Genomic DNA, 16,276 nt, shown 5'->3' with positions numbered 1-16,276 from the left:
GATTCTCTCTCCCTCTCCTTACACACACACACACACACACACACCACACCACACACACACCACACCACACCACACACACACACACACACACACACACACACACCCGTCTTGTGTGTGCACATTTGTTCTCACCTTCTGTCTCAAAAAAAAAAAAAAAAAAGAAACTACCTCCATTGAATTGCTTTTGCCCCTTTGTTAAGAGATCAGTTGACGGTGTTTGTGTCTATTCCAGGGCTCTCTTCTATTTCAGTTACCTGTCCTTTTGTCAGTACCACACCATCTTAATTACTGTAGCTTTGTAGTAAGTCTTGAAGTTGGGTAGTGTCAATTCTCTGACTTTGTTGTTCTTTAGTGTTATGTTGGCAATTCAAAGTCTTTTGCCTTTCCATTTAAACTTTAGAGTCAATTTGTTGATAGCCATAAAATAACTTGGAAGAATTTTGATGAAGATGATAAACCTATCGATCAACTTGGGAAGAATAGACATCTTCAGTCTTTCTCCCTGTGAATATAGAATATCTCCCATTTATTTAGTTCTTCATTGATTTGTATGTATTTTATTACATGTATGCCTAAATAATTCTTTTTTTCTTTATATTACAATGTCAATGCCACTGTGTTTTTGATTTCAAGTTCCCTTGTTCATTGCTGGTATATAGGAAAATGACTTTGGTGTGTAAATCATGTATTCTACAATGTTACTATGTTGTTTTTTTAACAATCATATCATCTGCAAACAAAGTCTTAATTTCTTCCTTTTCAAGATCCACTTAATTTTGACACTGAGTATTGTGCTGGAATTTTGTAATGAAATTCATGAAACTTAAGGAATGTACAGTTACCATAGTTCTTTTGTGAGCTTAAAAGTCATCCTTCCCCTGTTCACCTAAACATCAGTATTTGTAAAGTTTTAAGTTGGGCTTACATTGATTAGGAATGAAGAGGAAGAAATCCAAAAATTTAAGGAAGCAAGTGTCATCAGTTATGGTTTTCGGTTGCATTTTTTTTTTCTTGTAAGCATGTGTTAACATTAAGTTTCAGGAAATAAGAAAGGCAAGGGGCACCTAGGAAGCTCAGTTGGTTAAGTGTCCGACTTTGGCTCAGGTCATGATCTCTCAGTTTGTGGGTTCCAGCTTTATATCAGTCTCTGTGCTGACAGCTCAGACCCTGGAGCTGCTTAGGGTTCTGTGTCTTCCTCTCTCTCTGCCCCTCCTCTGTGCTCGCTCTCGCTCTTTCTCAAAAATGAATAAACATTAAAAAAAAATTTTATTTTTAAAAATAAGGCAGGGCGCCTGGGTGGCCCCGTCAGTTAAGCATCTGACTTTGGCTCAGGTCATGATCTCCCAGTTTGTGGGGTCAAGCCCTGCATTGGGCTCTGCGCTGACAGTTTAGAGCCTGGAGGCTGTTTCAGATTTTGTCTCCCTCTCTCTCTGCCTCTTCCTCTGAGGCTCATTTCCTCTCTGTGTCTCTGTCTCTGTCTTTGTCTCTCTCAAAATAAATAAACATTACAAAAATTTAAAAAATATCAGAAGGCAAAAATTAAGCTCTTTATTAAAAATAATATTTAATGAAAGCAAAGCTGCTCCATACTTTCTCTGAATTTTGGATAATATTTATTATAAGATTTTGGAGTCTTAATTTTCTAAGCACAAACTGGATATTTTTGTTTTTAATTTTTATTTTACTTTTTTCTGACAGCAACCTGAGGGAACTGGCATGATAGATGAAGAGTTCACTGTTGCCAGGCTTTACATTAGCAAAATGAAATCAGAAGTAAAAACAATGGTAAAACGCTGCAAACAGTTAGAAAGCACACAAACTGAGAGCAACAAGAAAATGGAAGAAAATGAAAAGGAGTTAGCAGCATGCCAACTTCGTATCTCTCAAGTATGTATTATTATAGAACAAAGTCTAAGGAAAATGACCTTCTATAGGTTATTTTGGGTAACAATTAAAAGGGTAATGCAAGTAATTTTCTCCTAGGTTTGCTGCAGTATAACGACATGAGTGAATTTAACTGGGTTATATTTACTAACATGTATTGACATTTGAAAGATGTAACTGATTTGACTGTTGAAGAATTTTAGGGTAGACAAAACTGCAGGACCAGTTTTTTGGCTTTGGCAACTGAGTGGATGAGGTCCTTCACCAAGATAGGAATTACATAAAGAGGGGAAGAGTAATGTCAGATGGAGATACAGTAGGAATATTATCTCATATGTCAGCTTTGAGTACCTTAATGTGCAAGTGTTCTGAGTTATACAGGTGACCATTTTAATGATTAAAGTATTTATCGTTGCAATATATGTTTAGATATATAGATAAAACCTGCTTGTTTTCAGTTATTCTTATCTACAAAATGTGTAAGATTTTTTTGCACTTCATTCATACCAGTATATTTTTCCCAAAAGCATGAAGCCAAAATCAAATCATTGACTGAATACCTTCAAAATGTGGAGCAAAAGAAAAGACAGCTAGAGGAATCTGTCGATTCCCTCAGTGAGGAACTAGTCCAACTTCGTGCACAAGGTATTAGCTTTCAGTGTTTTAGGAGTTCTTCTCTATATTTTTCCCCTAGTATAATTGTAGTAAACTTATATTCAAACTGATAGAAAATAGTAGGAATGTGAATAACTTGCAATAGGAAACAAATAATACATTTTAATGTGGCTTTAACACATATTTTTTCAAAATTGTGTTTGAATATGAAGGGGGACCATCTAGGAATTTCCCACAAAGTTATGAGGTTTTATATATATATGTATGTATAAATTTTAACATAGGGGATATGGTGGAAAGCTATCTCATTCCCTACCATGCCCTAACCCATCTGTTCCTGGATTAGGCAAAGAAAATAAAAGAAACCATAAGATCAACACAAAGGATAGAACTAAGAGTCAAAATGTTCTGAGCTTCAAGAGAAAGATTTACTATATGACATTTGGATAATTTAAAGTCAAGTACTGTTAAGCAGCAGATCCCTCATTAAACTTATTTACTCCTTGGCTTATAGGAAGAACGTTAAGGCTTATTTCTTCTCCTGTTTTCTCTCTCTACCCAAACAGAGAAAGTACATGAAATGGAAAAAGAGCACTTAAATAAAGTTCAGACTGCAAATGAAGTTAAGGCAAGTTTGATGTAACATTGGGATAGTAATGACTTTAATCCGTTATTCTTAATGTTAATCTGACCTCACCATCCATTTCCCCCAATAATTTTAGCAAGCTGTTGAACAGCAGATCCAGAGCCACAGAGAAACACATCAGAAACAGATTAGTAGCTTGAGAGATGAAGTTGAAGCAAAAGAAAAACTTATTACTGATCTTCAAGAGTAAGTATACTTTTCTTCCTTCTAAGATATTATTAGAAGCTAACTCAGTAAGATTGACTAGCAAAAGGAAATACTAGATTACTGACGGACAGTATATCCATTTTAAAAGCCTGCATTTTTCATTGCTATTTATCATTTTGACTTAATATTTTTAGCTTCAGAGCATAACTTCTATGTTCCAGATGAAATGCTTAACAGAGAAAAGCTTTATTGGAAATTGTGAGGTTTAGTAGTTTTGGTTTTTTGTGGTTTTTTTGTGTGTTTTTTTTTTTTTTTAGTTTTTATTTTAATTCAAGAAGTTTTTTTTAATAGTTGTCATCTTCGTTTTTCTAGAAGAGATTTTCCCTATTTCCATAGCCATGTGTTTATATAGCCTAGAATTTATAGAAATTGGAGGTCTGCAACCAATCATGATTTGAGTAAGAACCAGAGGTGAGTAACAAAAATGACAAATTTTGACATGTGGATCTTAATGTTAGTAAATCACTTAGTCCCTAATTGATTTAGGCATGAGGGCTCAGGGAAATGATAAATGTAGAATGAGAGTCATGGTTTCAAACCAAACTACGAAAACTATTATATGACTGAAAGTAGTAGCCCAGTGCTTTCCCCCACTGGGGCCAGGATAACAGGTAGTCTTGAGTATTTTAGTCATGAGGTTATAGAATTAAACAATTTGATGAAAACATTTTAATGGTGCCATTCAGAAAACGATAGTATTGGTATTATGTTTTTTCCTTTTGTCAGCCAAAACCAGAAAATGATGTTAGAACAGGAACGTCTAAGAGTAGAGCATGAGAAATTGAAAGCTACGGATCAGGAAAAGAGCAGAAAACTACATGAACTTACGTGAGTAAATTTTTTAATTCAAGTTTAAAAAATAAAAACTAGAGGGGTATCTGGGTGGCTCTGTTGGTTAAGTGTCTGACTCTTGACTACAGCTCCTGTCATGATCTGACAGTTTGTAAAATTGAGCCCCACATTAGGCTGTGTGCACTGAGAGCAGGGGGCCTGCTTGGGATCCTCCCTCTCTGCCCCTCGCCTGTGCACATGCTCTCTCAAAATAAATTTTAAAACTTAAAAAAAATTACAGAAACTAAATTAGAGGATTGCAGACTTTATTCTTGACTATATCCAGTGAATACATTTTTCAGTTTGTATAGGTTAAAGGATATTTTTCTTAAACCTCTGAGTTTGTTTGATTTATACCTTAAAACTTGCAATAATCTACTATATACGATTGTACTTTAGCAAAAGCAAGATACTATACTTTTTACTGATGGTCAAGATTTAGATTTCTGTGCTACTATATTAGTTGAAGATCCATTATAAAAATATACCTTACATGACATTAAGTCATTTCAGAGATTTCAGGTCTGCCACAAAAATTGAATTTTTGTCAGATTTGATTTTGCTTATAAGACGATTATTGTTTCAGCCTTGCTTCTTGAACAGAAGTTTTCACCATTTACTTTTTTCCTAACACACTAAGAATATAGTCTGTACTTATTTTTTTAGAATCGGAGCAAGTACAGAACGCATGATTATAACTTTTCATATCTTGAATTTATGAAACACCATTTGTAAGTGGAACTGCTCTTATTAGGATGGCCACACATCAGGATCAGCTCAGAGCTGGGGTGTTTTTGTTTTTGTTTATTTTTTAATGTTTTATTTATTATTGAGACAGAAACAGAGCATGAGCAGGGGAGGATCAGAGAGAGAGGGAGACACAGAATCCGAGGCAGGCTCCAGGCTCTGAGCTGTCAGTACAACTCAACTGATTGAGCCACCCGGGCGCCCCTCGCTAGCATTTTTTTTTAAAAGAGTGAACCTTAGGGGCACCTGGGTGGCTCAGTCAGTTGAGCGGCGACTTCGACTCACGTCACAATCCAACAGTTCGTGGGTTCGAGCCCCACATCAGGCTTTGTGCTGACAGCTCAGAGCCTGGAGCCTACCTCGGATTCTGTGTCTCCCTCTCTCTCTGATCCTTCCCTGCTCATGCTGTCTTTCTCTGTCTCTCAAAAATAAATAAATAAATAAATAAATAAATAAAAGCCTAGTGAATCTCAACCATAGTTTTGTATAGAATAATTTTAATATAAAATACATAAAATGATTTAGTCTTCAGTGATTTATAATCCCTAATTCCCACTTAATAAAAATTATTTTGGATAAGTAGCAATGTGTTCTATGTGGCGTATTCTAAAATATAAGAACCACTCCTTATTTGAATTCTGCTGCATTTTATTTTATCTCTTCCATTGCTATAAGAAGGGGTTTTTTTTCCTTAATAAACTAGATTTAGTAGGAAATTATAAAGCATATAAAAATTTATTTGAAAATAAAATTACAACTTTATGACATTCAAGTTGAAAATTATGTGTATTCTTCTGTTTAGGGTCATGCAAGATAGACGAGAACAAGCGAGACAAGACTTGAAAGGTTTGGAAGAGACAGTGGTAAGAAAACCTTGAAAGTAAACAAGATAGTGGGATGTTTAATGGGTTTCCCCCTTGCTTATGACTAAATTTGACGACCAAATTCCAAAAGCATTGCTGTTCTTAATTCAAGGCAAAAGAACTTCAGACATTACACAACCTGCGTAAGCTCTTTGTTCAGGACTTGGCCACCAGAGTTAAAAAGGTAATAAAAAAAATCTGAGGTGGGTATTTAAGTAAGTGGTGTTTACTATGTCTAATTATTTATATTCATAAGTAAAATAACTTTATGTTGTCATAACAGTTGTGTAAAGTTAGATTTTTTTTTTCAATTTTTAATGTTTTTGTAGAATTCATTGACTTTCTTTTCTTAGAGCGCCGAGATTGATTCTGATGACACTGGAGGCAGTGCTGCTCAAAAGCAGAAGATCTCCTTTCTTGAAAATAATCTTGAACAACTCACTAAAGTGCACAAACAGGTAATAGTGAATGTATTTTATGGTAGCTGCAACATTAAGAAAAAAATCGAGGTGTGTTTATACATTTCAGAGCACTAAGAAATTTTCATACCCTGAGTTGTTCCATTATTTTCATCTAGCAATTATATAAATAAGTCATTAGCAATTTTTAGTGAAGTTAATACTTTTAATAACCCTTTTATCAAGAGGCCATTGGAAATGGTTATTATTATTTCTTTTCTAGGAGTTTAAGTCTGTCGGTTTTTCTGTTATTCATGGTAATTAAAATTTTTTATAATTTTTTTAATGTTTATTTTTGAGAAAGCGAGCATAAATGGCAGAGGGGTAGAGAGAGGGAGACACAGAATCAGAAGCAGGCTTCAGGCTCTAGGCTCTGAGCTGTCAGCACAGAGCCTGACTCAAGGCTCAAAACCACGAACCAGGAGATCATGACCTGAGCCAGTATTGGATGCTTAACTGAGCCACCGAGACGCCCCTTAAATTTTTTTTTTTTTAGTGTTTTATTACTTGGTTAGCGCAAGAGCAGGGAAGGAGCAGAGAGAGAAGAAATCCCAAGCAGGCTTTTCGCTGTCGGTACAGAGCCTGATACAGGGCTCAAATGTACAAACTGTGAAATCATGACCTGAGCCAAAATCAAGTGCCGCTTAACTGAACTGAGCCACTTAGACACCCCCATGGTAATTTAAAAATCTTTAGTAGATAGGTCTTTGTAGTTAAAATACATTTTGTCTTTTGTCTTTTTATATTTAATGCCCCAGAGTGTGAAATAAATAAAAATGAGGCAGTTCTTTTTTGTTTTGTTTTTTTATGCTTTCACATTACCTAAACTGTAGGTTTTTATTGTTTTGCTTTCTGTGGCTTGATATGTGATTTAATTATTTGTAAAGTTTCTCAGTGCACTCACTTGTATATTTTCATTATTGTAAACCTGATGTTTGCACTAGAGTAAAGTTAAGGGAATTTTAGCCTTTTTTGCTTTCAACACTTGATTTCAACACTTAACATAATATTTACCAGATTAGTATCTTATTAAAGAGACCTAATACTATTATACAGCTTCCTGTCATTGCCTAGTGGGGAGAAAGAACAATCTTTCTCTTAACCCCTCCCCAAATTAAATGAAATTATATTTTGTGAGATACATATTTGGATCTGTATGGATGTATGTATTCGTTGCATGTTGCTGCCTAAATTAAATTAGATAAATGGAAAACATAAAATGTAGTTTTCAAAAGAGAAGTTATGAAACGTCTGTATTTTTTCAAATCATCTTGTTAAAGCTAAAATCCTTATTTTGTGTATGTACTTTTAGTTGGTACGTGATAATGCAGATCTTCGCTGTGAACTTCCTAAGTTGGAAAAGCGACTTAGAGCTACAGCTGAGAGAGTAAAAGCTTTGGAGTCAGCACTGAAAGAAGCCAAAGAAAATGCATCTCGTGATCGCAAACGTTATCAGCAAGAAGTAGATCGTATAAAGGAAGCAGTCCGGTCAAAGAATATGGCCAGAAGAGGACATTCTGCACAAATTGGTTAGTAAAACACATTAAATCCTTTAAACCTTGCTTGCTTTGAATGTTTTGTTTACTTGAAAACATAATCTGATTGACATTATGTGTTGTCATGGTTGTATTTGTCTTTATTTCTAATTCACCTAAGAGTGGCATTGTTGGGAATGAAGAGGAAACTGAGGAATATACATTCGCACGACAAAGAAGATAAATAAGAACTAGACTAACATGCAACAGTGGTCGGGGGAGGCGAAACTATAAAGAGCGCATATTTTTCTTAATGTTTATTTTTAAAAGAGACAGTCACAGAGTGCAAACAGGGGAGGAGGAGAGAGAGACACACAGAATCTGAAGGAGGCTTCATGCTCTAAGCTGTCAACACAGAGCCTGACACCAGGCTCCAACTCACAAACCATGAGATCGTGAGCTGAACCGAAGTCGGATGCTTAACCAACTGAGCCACCTAGGTGCCCCTATTTAGAGAGCATTTTGATTTTTATTTATTTATTTTTGTTTTATTTTTTTATTTTTGAGACAGAGACAGAGCAGGAGTAGGGGAGGGTTAGAGAGAGACACACACACACAGAATCTGAAACAGGCTTTGGGCTCTGAGCTGTCAGCACAGAGACTGACATGGGGCCTGAACCCACGAACTGTGAGATCATGACCTGAACCAAAGTTAGACACTCAACCGACTGAGCCACCCAGGTGCCCCAATAGAGAGCATTTTTAAAGCAAAGAGAGACTTGGAGGAATATAAGCTTTCAGCAATAATATTACATGTTTTAGAATAATCATTGATATAGGAATTAGGTTTTTAAGAGACTAGGGATTGTATAGGTTCTGGAGAAAAGGCTGTAACTGTAAACAGAGGAATGCTCTGAGGAACAGAAAGGCAAAGAAAAACCACATTTGGGAATTGTTGTGAATAAAGAGAAGAAACCTAAAACATCACTGCAGTCATGTGTTAAGATATATGCTAAAGTCAGTTTTTGTTTTTCACATTAGCAAAACCTATTCGTCCTGGGCAACATCCAGCAGCTTCTCCAACTCATCCAAGTGCAATTCGTGGAGGAGGTGCATTTGTTCAGAACAGCCAGCCAGTAGCAGTTCGAGGTGGAGGAGGCAAACAAGTGTAATCTTTACACATTACCCACAGGTTTGTAGTTTATATCTGGCTCTTAGTCACAGCTCTACATAGAAATATTCAGCCATTGGTTGTTAAGTACTACTTTTTTAGATTCCCATATGGGGGTTTTTTTATGTATGTGATTATAAAAGTAACTTGGCATGATTTCTTCTAGTCTTTTTTCATAGTTCAGATCATACTATATATTCACGTTTGTATTCCTAACATTTTTAACCTTACATACTGGATTGTTTTAAAAGCTCTTGTATTTTGTCTAATGGATATACCATGGCTTATAACTATCACCTTTATTGGACATTTAGTTAAGCATGTTAATTCATTTTCTGTATTTACTATAAAAGGATGTCTCACATTTCGAATTTCATATAGGGAAATTTCAGTTTGGGAAAATCCAGTGTGAAATATCTTTCTGCGTTCCCTCATCTTTTAGATTATTTTCAGAAGATTCCCAGAAGTGGAATTACAAAAAACTATGAACATTTTTAAAGCTCTTGATACATATTAATACATTGCTCTCTAGGGAGATGAGGCCAAATTGTGTCATAGCCAAGGATGCGGTTTATTTTGTTGCATTTTTGCCAGCACTGAATATTAGTAGTTTTTAAACTTCTGTTTTAATACAAGCATCTCATTGATTTATTTTAAAAAGTTGGATTTTTTAATATATCTGTTGGCTCATTTATATTTCCTTTTTTTTTTTTTTTTTTTAGTTATTTCTGTATCCTTTTCTGTTTACCTATTGCAAGTGATTTTTGTTTCTAATTGTATCAATAATGTCTCTTCTGTGTAGGATGGTAAAGAATTCTCACAAAGTAGAAGATAATATATCATCCAGAGATACCACACAATTTATTGTATCATTCTGGTGCTTTCCTTACATATTATAATTTTTTTTAATATTTATTTTTGAGGAAGAGAGAAAAAGAGCATTAACGGAATGGGCAGGGACAGAGGATCCAAAGTGGGCTCTGCACTGAGAGTGGAGAGCCCAGTGGGGGGCTTGAACTCAGAAATCATGAGATCATGACCTGAATTCGGACACTTAACGGACTGAGCCACTAATTGCCCACATACCATAATTGTTTAAAAAATTGTAACAATTGATAAATAATAACAATGCTCCTATTCTAGTACATGTTTCTTTGTAGCCTTCTTTAACTTAATAATATGTTCTGAACATTTTCTTCTACAACATGAAGTTGTAGTAGAGTACAACAGTAGAGGAGTAGTTAATAAGCTGCCCAGTATATCATCATCTAGCAGAAACTCAGATTTTTGTTGTTTAGAATATATATATATATATGTGTGTGTGTGTGTGTATGTATCATATATATATGCTTTGGAACCTAAAAATACTAAAATTATTATGGAACCTATTAACAGTTTCTAACAAATACTAAAGTCCACTTATTTGCATCTTGCTTATTTTTACTTTGACATATTGAATAAGAATGGCTCTCAGTTTGAGTAGATAATTAAGCAGTAGTCTGAAGGATTCACATATTCCAACAATTCATAAAATTTTTTGTCCACACAGTACAGGATTTAAAAGAGTGACATAGTGAAGAATACAGACATGGAAGTTTCATCTAAGTTTGAATACTGATTATTCTAGTTTTAGGAACTTCAGCAAGTTACATTTTTTTTTTAACGTATTTTGAGAGAGAGAGACAGAACACAAGCAGGGAAGGGACAGAGAGAGACAGAGACATAGAATCAGAAGCAGGCTCCAGGCTCTGAACTGTCAGCACAGAGCCAGACGTGGGGCTCAAACTCACAAACTGTGAGATCATGACCTGAGCCGAAGTCAGACATGTAACCAACTGAGCCACCTGTGCACACCAGCAAGTTACTTTTTTATATTTAATTTCTTGTTTCACTCTTTTCAAATTTCTTAAGTATGAAAATAAATTATGTATTTATGATCTAAAACTAAGTCCTTTACAACTGGTTTATCTAAACAGTATAATCTGTGACCACTGTTTACATTCAGTTAGACGTCCTAAGTCTTTTTTAATCTAGAAAAATCCCCCACCCCCACCCCTTTTAATGACATTGACTTAACTGAAGAGACTAGGCTAGTTCTCTTGAGCTAATGCCACCTCTGGGTGTGTTTCTCTGTGTAGTAAGTAGACTTGTTCCTCTAGTCCTTGTAATGAAAGCATTTATTAGATTGGACATAAGTAAGCATTCTTAATAAGACTACCACATAATAATAATAATGTGTTTAATATTAATATTATGTCACATCAGTAGATATAACAGTAGATAGTTTTCCTGCCAATTTGGAGTAAATAACTTTTTGAGCGCCTTTGCCATAAGAATGAAAGTCGTGCTTGAGGATTCTACAAGTTAAAATGTTGTTACCTAATAACAGAACAGTTGTTTAATAGATGCAAGTTGCCTTTTCTGGACTTTTGGGTGGACAAAGGGATTTTCAAAATATATATATACACATACAGATTAAAAAGTTTGTTCTTTTTGGGTATTGTCCTTAATATCAGAATTCATGTGTAAACTTTACACTACCATTCATAGACAAGATAGTCCATGGCTATAGTTAAATTTAACCAAGTTTTAGCTTGAAAGTAGAATGCTGACCCCGTGTTGTAATGACAGCAGTTTAGCACATGAGGGAGATAGCTAACCTATCCAGATGAGGTTGGCAGAACTTGAAGTTACTGTAAAAGTATGATCAATTACAGGTTTGTTTCATGGATAGTGGTTGTTATTTTGTAAAGTCTTGCAGCAACTAGTCTTAAGCCATGATTGAGGAGTATACAAGTCTCATAAGTGGTAAAATGTTGGAAAATTAAATGATACATGGGGAAAATTTTAATTAATAAGAAACATTTTGAGACTGGATTTATTTCTGGAAAAGACAACAATGTATTAATAGTGATTCTTTTAGAACCCACTTTTACATGTCTGGTCTTCTAGTTTGCTTTTGACAAGTTGAGTTTTCCTAAACACATAGGTAAAGAAGTAGTTTAATAAAAGATGCCTCCAGGTAACAGCAGTTGGAATTATTCATTTTACGTCACTTTTCCCACTCTGTGTGTCTCCTGTACATCCGTATTCCTGTCCTCAACGCCTACTGTTTTCTTTTACAGCTACTGCTAGTTCATGATCCTTCACTTAAAAACGTCACAGATACCATTTTCTAATTCTCATTTTATTAACTATCTGTTTCTTTTTTTAAAAATCTAATTCCTTTATTGACTCACTCATAACTGTCTTAGGGAGAATATAGAGCTGACCTTTTAAGCATTATACTGCTCATAAACTACCCTGCTCAGAAATTATATAAAATGAAAAGGAGTAAAATCATTTAATATTGCCAGTTATTTTAATTTGGGCAAAAGTGGTCTAAGCCATTGGCTAAAATGTTTGTAAAATATTTGTGTATTTTATGAACTTATTTCATCTTTTTCATGATTATTTGGAAACAAGTTTTTTATATATATATATAAATACTTTCTCTTTTCATCTATTTTCAGGATTTGAAAGTAATTGAAGTATGAAGAGGACATAATATCAAGCAGAGTCATTCAGTGACTAAAACCTCTACCCCCTGGGAATTGTAGAATTATAACTTTTTTTAATGTATAAATTATACCTGGCCTGTACAGCTGTTTCGTACCCACTCTTCTTGTAGACTCTGCTGCTTCCCAACACAACTAGAGTGCAATTTTGGCGTCTTAGGAGGGGAAAATGACAGTTTACAACTGTGGTTCTATTTATTACACAGTTTGTCTTTTGTGTCTTAAATTTAGTCTTCACTGTGCCAAGCTAACTGTACCATATAGGATTGTGCTTTTTGTACTTTATTTGTTTTTAATCTCAGTTTAAGTTACCTAGCTGCTACTGCTTTCTGGTTTGCTTTTCTTACTAAAATGTCTTCCTTATTTAGGGAAAATGGGACATTTAGATTAAATGTCTTAAATCTTACCACTTACAACACTATATGCCCACAAAATATATCTGGTCAGTACTGTACTTTAAAATCCCTTGAAATGATTTCAGAGTTAAAATTATTTGTATCATCTCTGAAGTTTGCTTCTGAAAACTACTGTTTGAGCACTGAAACCTTAAAACTGCATAACTAGGCATTTGAGACTGAGCAATGCTACTTAATTCTCTCATGAAATGCCTGTTGCTGAATTATCTTGAATAAAAATATTTTATAATATCAAAAGTAGTTTCACTTTAAGAAAGAGAGTTTGGAGACTCTTCCCAGTTCTGTAATCAACATGGTGTGATAGAATGAAAATACCCTGCTTCATTCTGGTGAGCCTGCTAATTAATAAAAGAATTGGACAGATAGCAATTTATCATCTTAATATAGTGAAATGAATTAAGATACTACATGATTAAACACCATTTCATATTGTTAATGCTGTGTCGGTTAATCTAAATTTATAGCCTATAGAAATTGAGAAAAAGTATGGAAGAACAGGACAAGTATATGGTGGACTTACAAATACGTTGATGAATTTTGGTCTGAAATCCCTGAGGTGTTTTTAATCTTTTACACTAAGTCATACACCATAATTTATTTTTTGTATAATCTAGAAATAGTAAATTGTAAGTCACTAATAAACCTCAAATTATTGTTGGCTATAGCCCCTGATTTTGTAATTAGTACTAAGTGTACCTGTTTTTGCCACTACTTCTCAGCTAATTAAACTACATCAAGTTTATTTTCAGAAGCTGTAAAAGTAATAGGGAAAGAGGTTTCAATATTTGCCGCTTCTGTGTGTGGGGTGACTACAGCTATATTAGCAGAAATTCGCAGAGGATGAGGAATTAAGGTTATTCAGTCAGTAAAGAAAGTTGGAGAGTTCTGTGTTAGGATCTGGCTGGCAGAATTAACTTTTTGAAGAAGTTTTATACACAGATATTTGTATTAAATTTGGAGCCATAGTCAGAAGACTCGGATCATAATTGGCTTATTTTTCTATTTAACTATTGTAATTTCCACTTTTATAATAGTTTTGATTTAAAAGATAAATTTATTTATTTTTTTAACAGTTAAAAATTCTTGCTGTTGTAGTCTGCAACCTTTAAAATGATTGTGTTGCTTTTAGGATTGATCAGATGAAAACACTCCAGAAATTGAGATGAAACCTTGGTATGCAGCAAGATTGAAGTAATACAGTTTAAAAAAATGCTGTAGCTTATTTATGATGATAGTTTTCTAAATGGAGAAATATTTGGCTACATTCACATAGACATTTGTATTTTGTTTTCAAAAGAAAACTTGCTTCTTTGGCAGTACTCTTAAATGAAGCAGAATTTTTTTCTCTCTTTTATCTGAACATGACAGTTTCATTCTGGTTCGGTGTATCATGGGTTTTTGGTGCTGTGTAGCAAACAGTTGTAACTAGCATGTGGTTCAGAATACACACTGTTAGGGTTTTTTAATATCAAAATGGTTCTTTTCTATTTATAATTTCAAACTTTCACAAAGTGTACAAAGAAATTCATAAGTTAGTTTTCAGTGAACTGGTCTGTTTGCAATGGGAGGTCATTAAACAGCATTTACTCTTACAAATGAACGTTTTTGATCATCTAGAACGTGGACACTTCGAAGTAGGTTTGTGGTGTCTGCGTTATTTTTGACCATATCAACGCTCCTCTGAATGGTCTTGATAAATGGGTCAGAAGAGAAACTCAGTGAAATAAAAGAATAATATTTATTCATGGTGATCAATTAAATTATTTGCCTAACTTAAGCAAACTACTGTTGGTAACTTTCAATTTGATATGAGGTGACAGAAAAGAGTCAGAGTTTACCTGTGGAATATGTGGGTTTATTTTCAGTGCTTGAAGATACACTCAGAGATCGTTCGTTTGGGAAGACACCATATAATTTCAAGTTAACCTGCATGCTGTAAATGTGTTTTATGTTTAAATAAAGAGGAAACATTTTTTGAAATGTAGTAACTTTCTTAAATCTTATTTGATTAAGTATTAGGTTGATTTTATATGACTAAGTGGCCTTTTGTCTTGACAGAATAGTGACTAATGTGTCATTATATTCATGTGTACTTTGTTTCCTAATGTATTACATACTCTTTGGAAGTGGGTATTAAATATGTAGGCTGAAAACTTAAGAGCCAAAAATGAATTATCAGTCTCAACCTATGTTATTTTACTTTAGCCTGCCTATATGGTTCTGTTCATCTGCGCCTGATTGTTTTTCTTAACCTGTATAAGAAGTGTTTGTTTTTCAGTGCTTGCTCAGTATTCCTCAGTGATCATTCAAGCCTAGTTGGAGAAAACTAAGGACTCGTCTTAAATTCTTTAATAGAAATGTTTAATTGTATATAAAAGCATACAGTAAATAATGAATCCGTTTCGACAGTTATCAACTAGGGCTAATCTTGTTTCATCCATAACCCCACTCATGTGGCCTCTCCCCCATATTAAAGCAATCCTGGATATATGCATTTTTTCATAAATATTTCAGTATAGAATGCATATTGAAATACATACTCATTAAGCGGTTCCTGGTTGGGTCAGTCCATTAAGCATCTGACTTGATAGTGGTTGAGGTCGTGATCTTGCAGTCATGAGGAGGAGCCTCACTTGGGCCCCGTACTAAACGTGGAGCCTTCTTGGGATTCTCTCTTTGCCCCTTTTCTGTTTGTGCACTCTCAAAGTTAAAAAAAAAAAAAGAAAGAAAAATACATACTCCTTAAAACACACCAAATACCATTATCACCAAAAAATTTAATAATTCTCTAAAATTGAATCTCCTAAACCGTTTGAATCAAGATCCAATTAAAATCCATATATTGCAGAAGCATCCACTTCATTCTTCTTTCTCATTTTCCCCCCTGTAATTAGTTTAAGAGGAAAGCAGTTTCTTTGTTCTGTAGTTTCCCAAATTTTGCTGTTTGCATTCCTTTGATACTAATTCCTCAGTCCTTCATATTTCCTACAAATTTGTCCTCGATCCACAGACTTCATAAAATTCAGCTTTTTGTTTTAGAGGGGCAGCATTAATTCCTAGGTGCTGGTTTCTTCCATCAGGTGGCAGGCACACAATGTCTATTTTTGTCTTGGATTATTAGCTGCTATTAATGATCAGTACCATTATCCATCAATTATCAGGGGTTACAGAACAGCACTATTATTTGATGATGCTTTCATTTGTTAGTTGCAATGGAGAACTGCCCTCCTTTAATATTTGGTTACCCAGTGGTATTGTTTGTAGAGAGAAAAACAGGATAAATCTTTTCTTTTACTTAAAGTCAGTCATTTCACTACTATATTCTAATGGTGACCAGTTGTGCATTTTTTCCCTCATTTTTGTTATTTGGTAATCTTTTTAAGTGTGCTCTATGAGACTCCCAAGT

At 34.4% G+C, this 16,276-nt stretch overlaps 1 protein-coding gene across 1 annotated transcript in view; it reads left to right on the top strand.

Moving 5' to 3' along the window:
- KIF5B (kinesin family member 5B) overlaps window positions 1-15,042 on the top strand; it is a 49,966-nt gene extending 34,924 nt beyond the window's left edge. Inside the window, exons 16-26 of the mRNA XM_029953656.1 lie at window positions 1,699-1,887; window positions 2,412-2,529; window positions 3,066-3,127; window positions 3,222-3,331; window positions 4,079-4,180; window positions 5,733-5,793; window positions 5,906-5,977; window positions 6,147-6,251; window positions 7,564-7,780; window positions 8,768-8,918; window positions 12,410-15,042. Of these exons, the coding sequence (XP_029809516.1) occupies window positions 1,699-1,887; window positions 2,412-2,529; window positions 3,066-3,127; window positions 3,222-3,331; window positions 4,079-4,180; window positions 5,733-5,793; window positions 5,906-5,977; window positions 6,147-6,251; window positions 7,564-7,780; window positions 8,768-8,898 (1,167 nt within the window). The 3' untranslated portion in view covers window positions 8,899-8,918; window positions 12,410-15,042. The remainder of the gene's footprint in view (window positions 1-1,698; window positions 1,888-2,411; window positions 2,530-3,065; window positions 3,128-3,221; window positions 3,332-4,078; window positions 4,181-5,732; window positions 5,794-5,905; window positions 5,978-6,146; window positions 6,252-7,563; window positions 7,781-8,767; window positions 8,919-12,409) is intronic.
- The last annotated feature ends 1,234 nt before the right edge of the window (window positions 15,043-16,276 follow it).

This window comes from Suricata suricatta, chromosome 10 (genome assembly GCF_006229205.1).
Source record: "Suricata suricatta isolate VVHF042 chromosome 10, meerkat_22Aug2017_6uvM2_HiC, whole genome shotgun sequence".
In the NCBI taxonomy this organism is placed as follows: Eukaryota; Metazoa; Chordata; class Mammalia; order Carnivora; family Herpestidae; genus Suricata; species Suricata suricatta.
The sequence above is the reverse complement of the archived record's forward strand: the minus strand, read 5'-3'. Positions and strand labels throughout refer to the sequence as shown.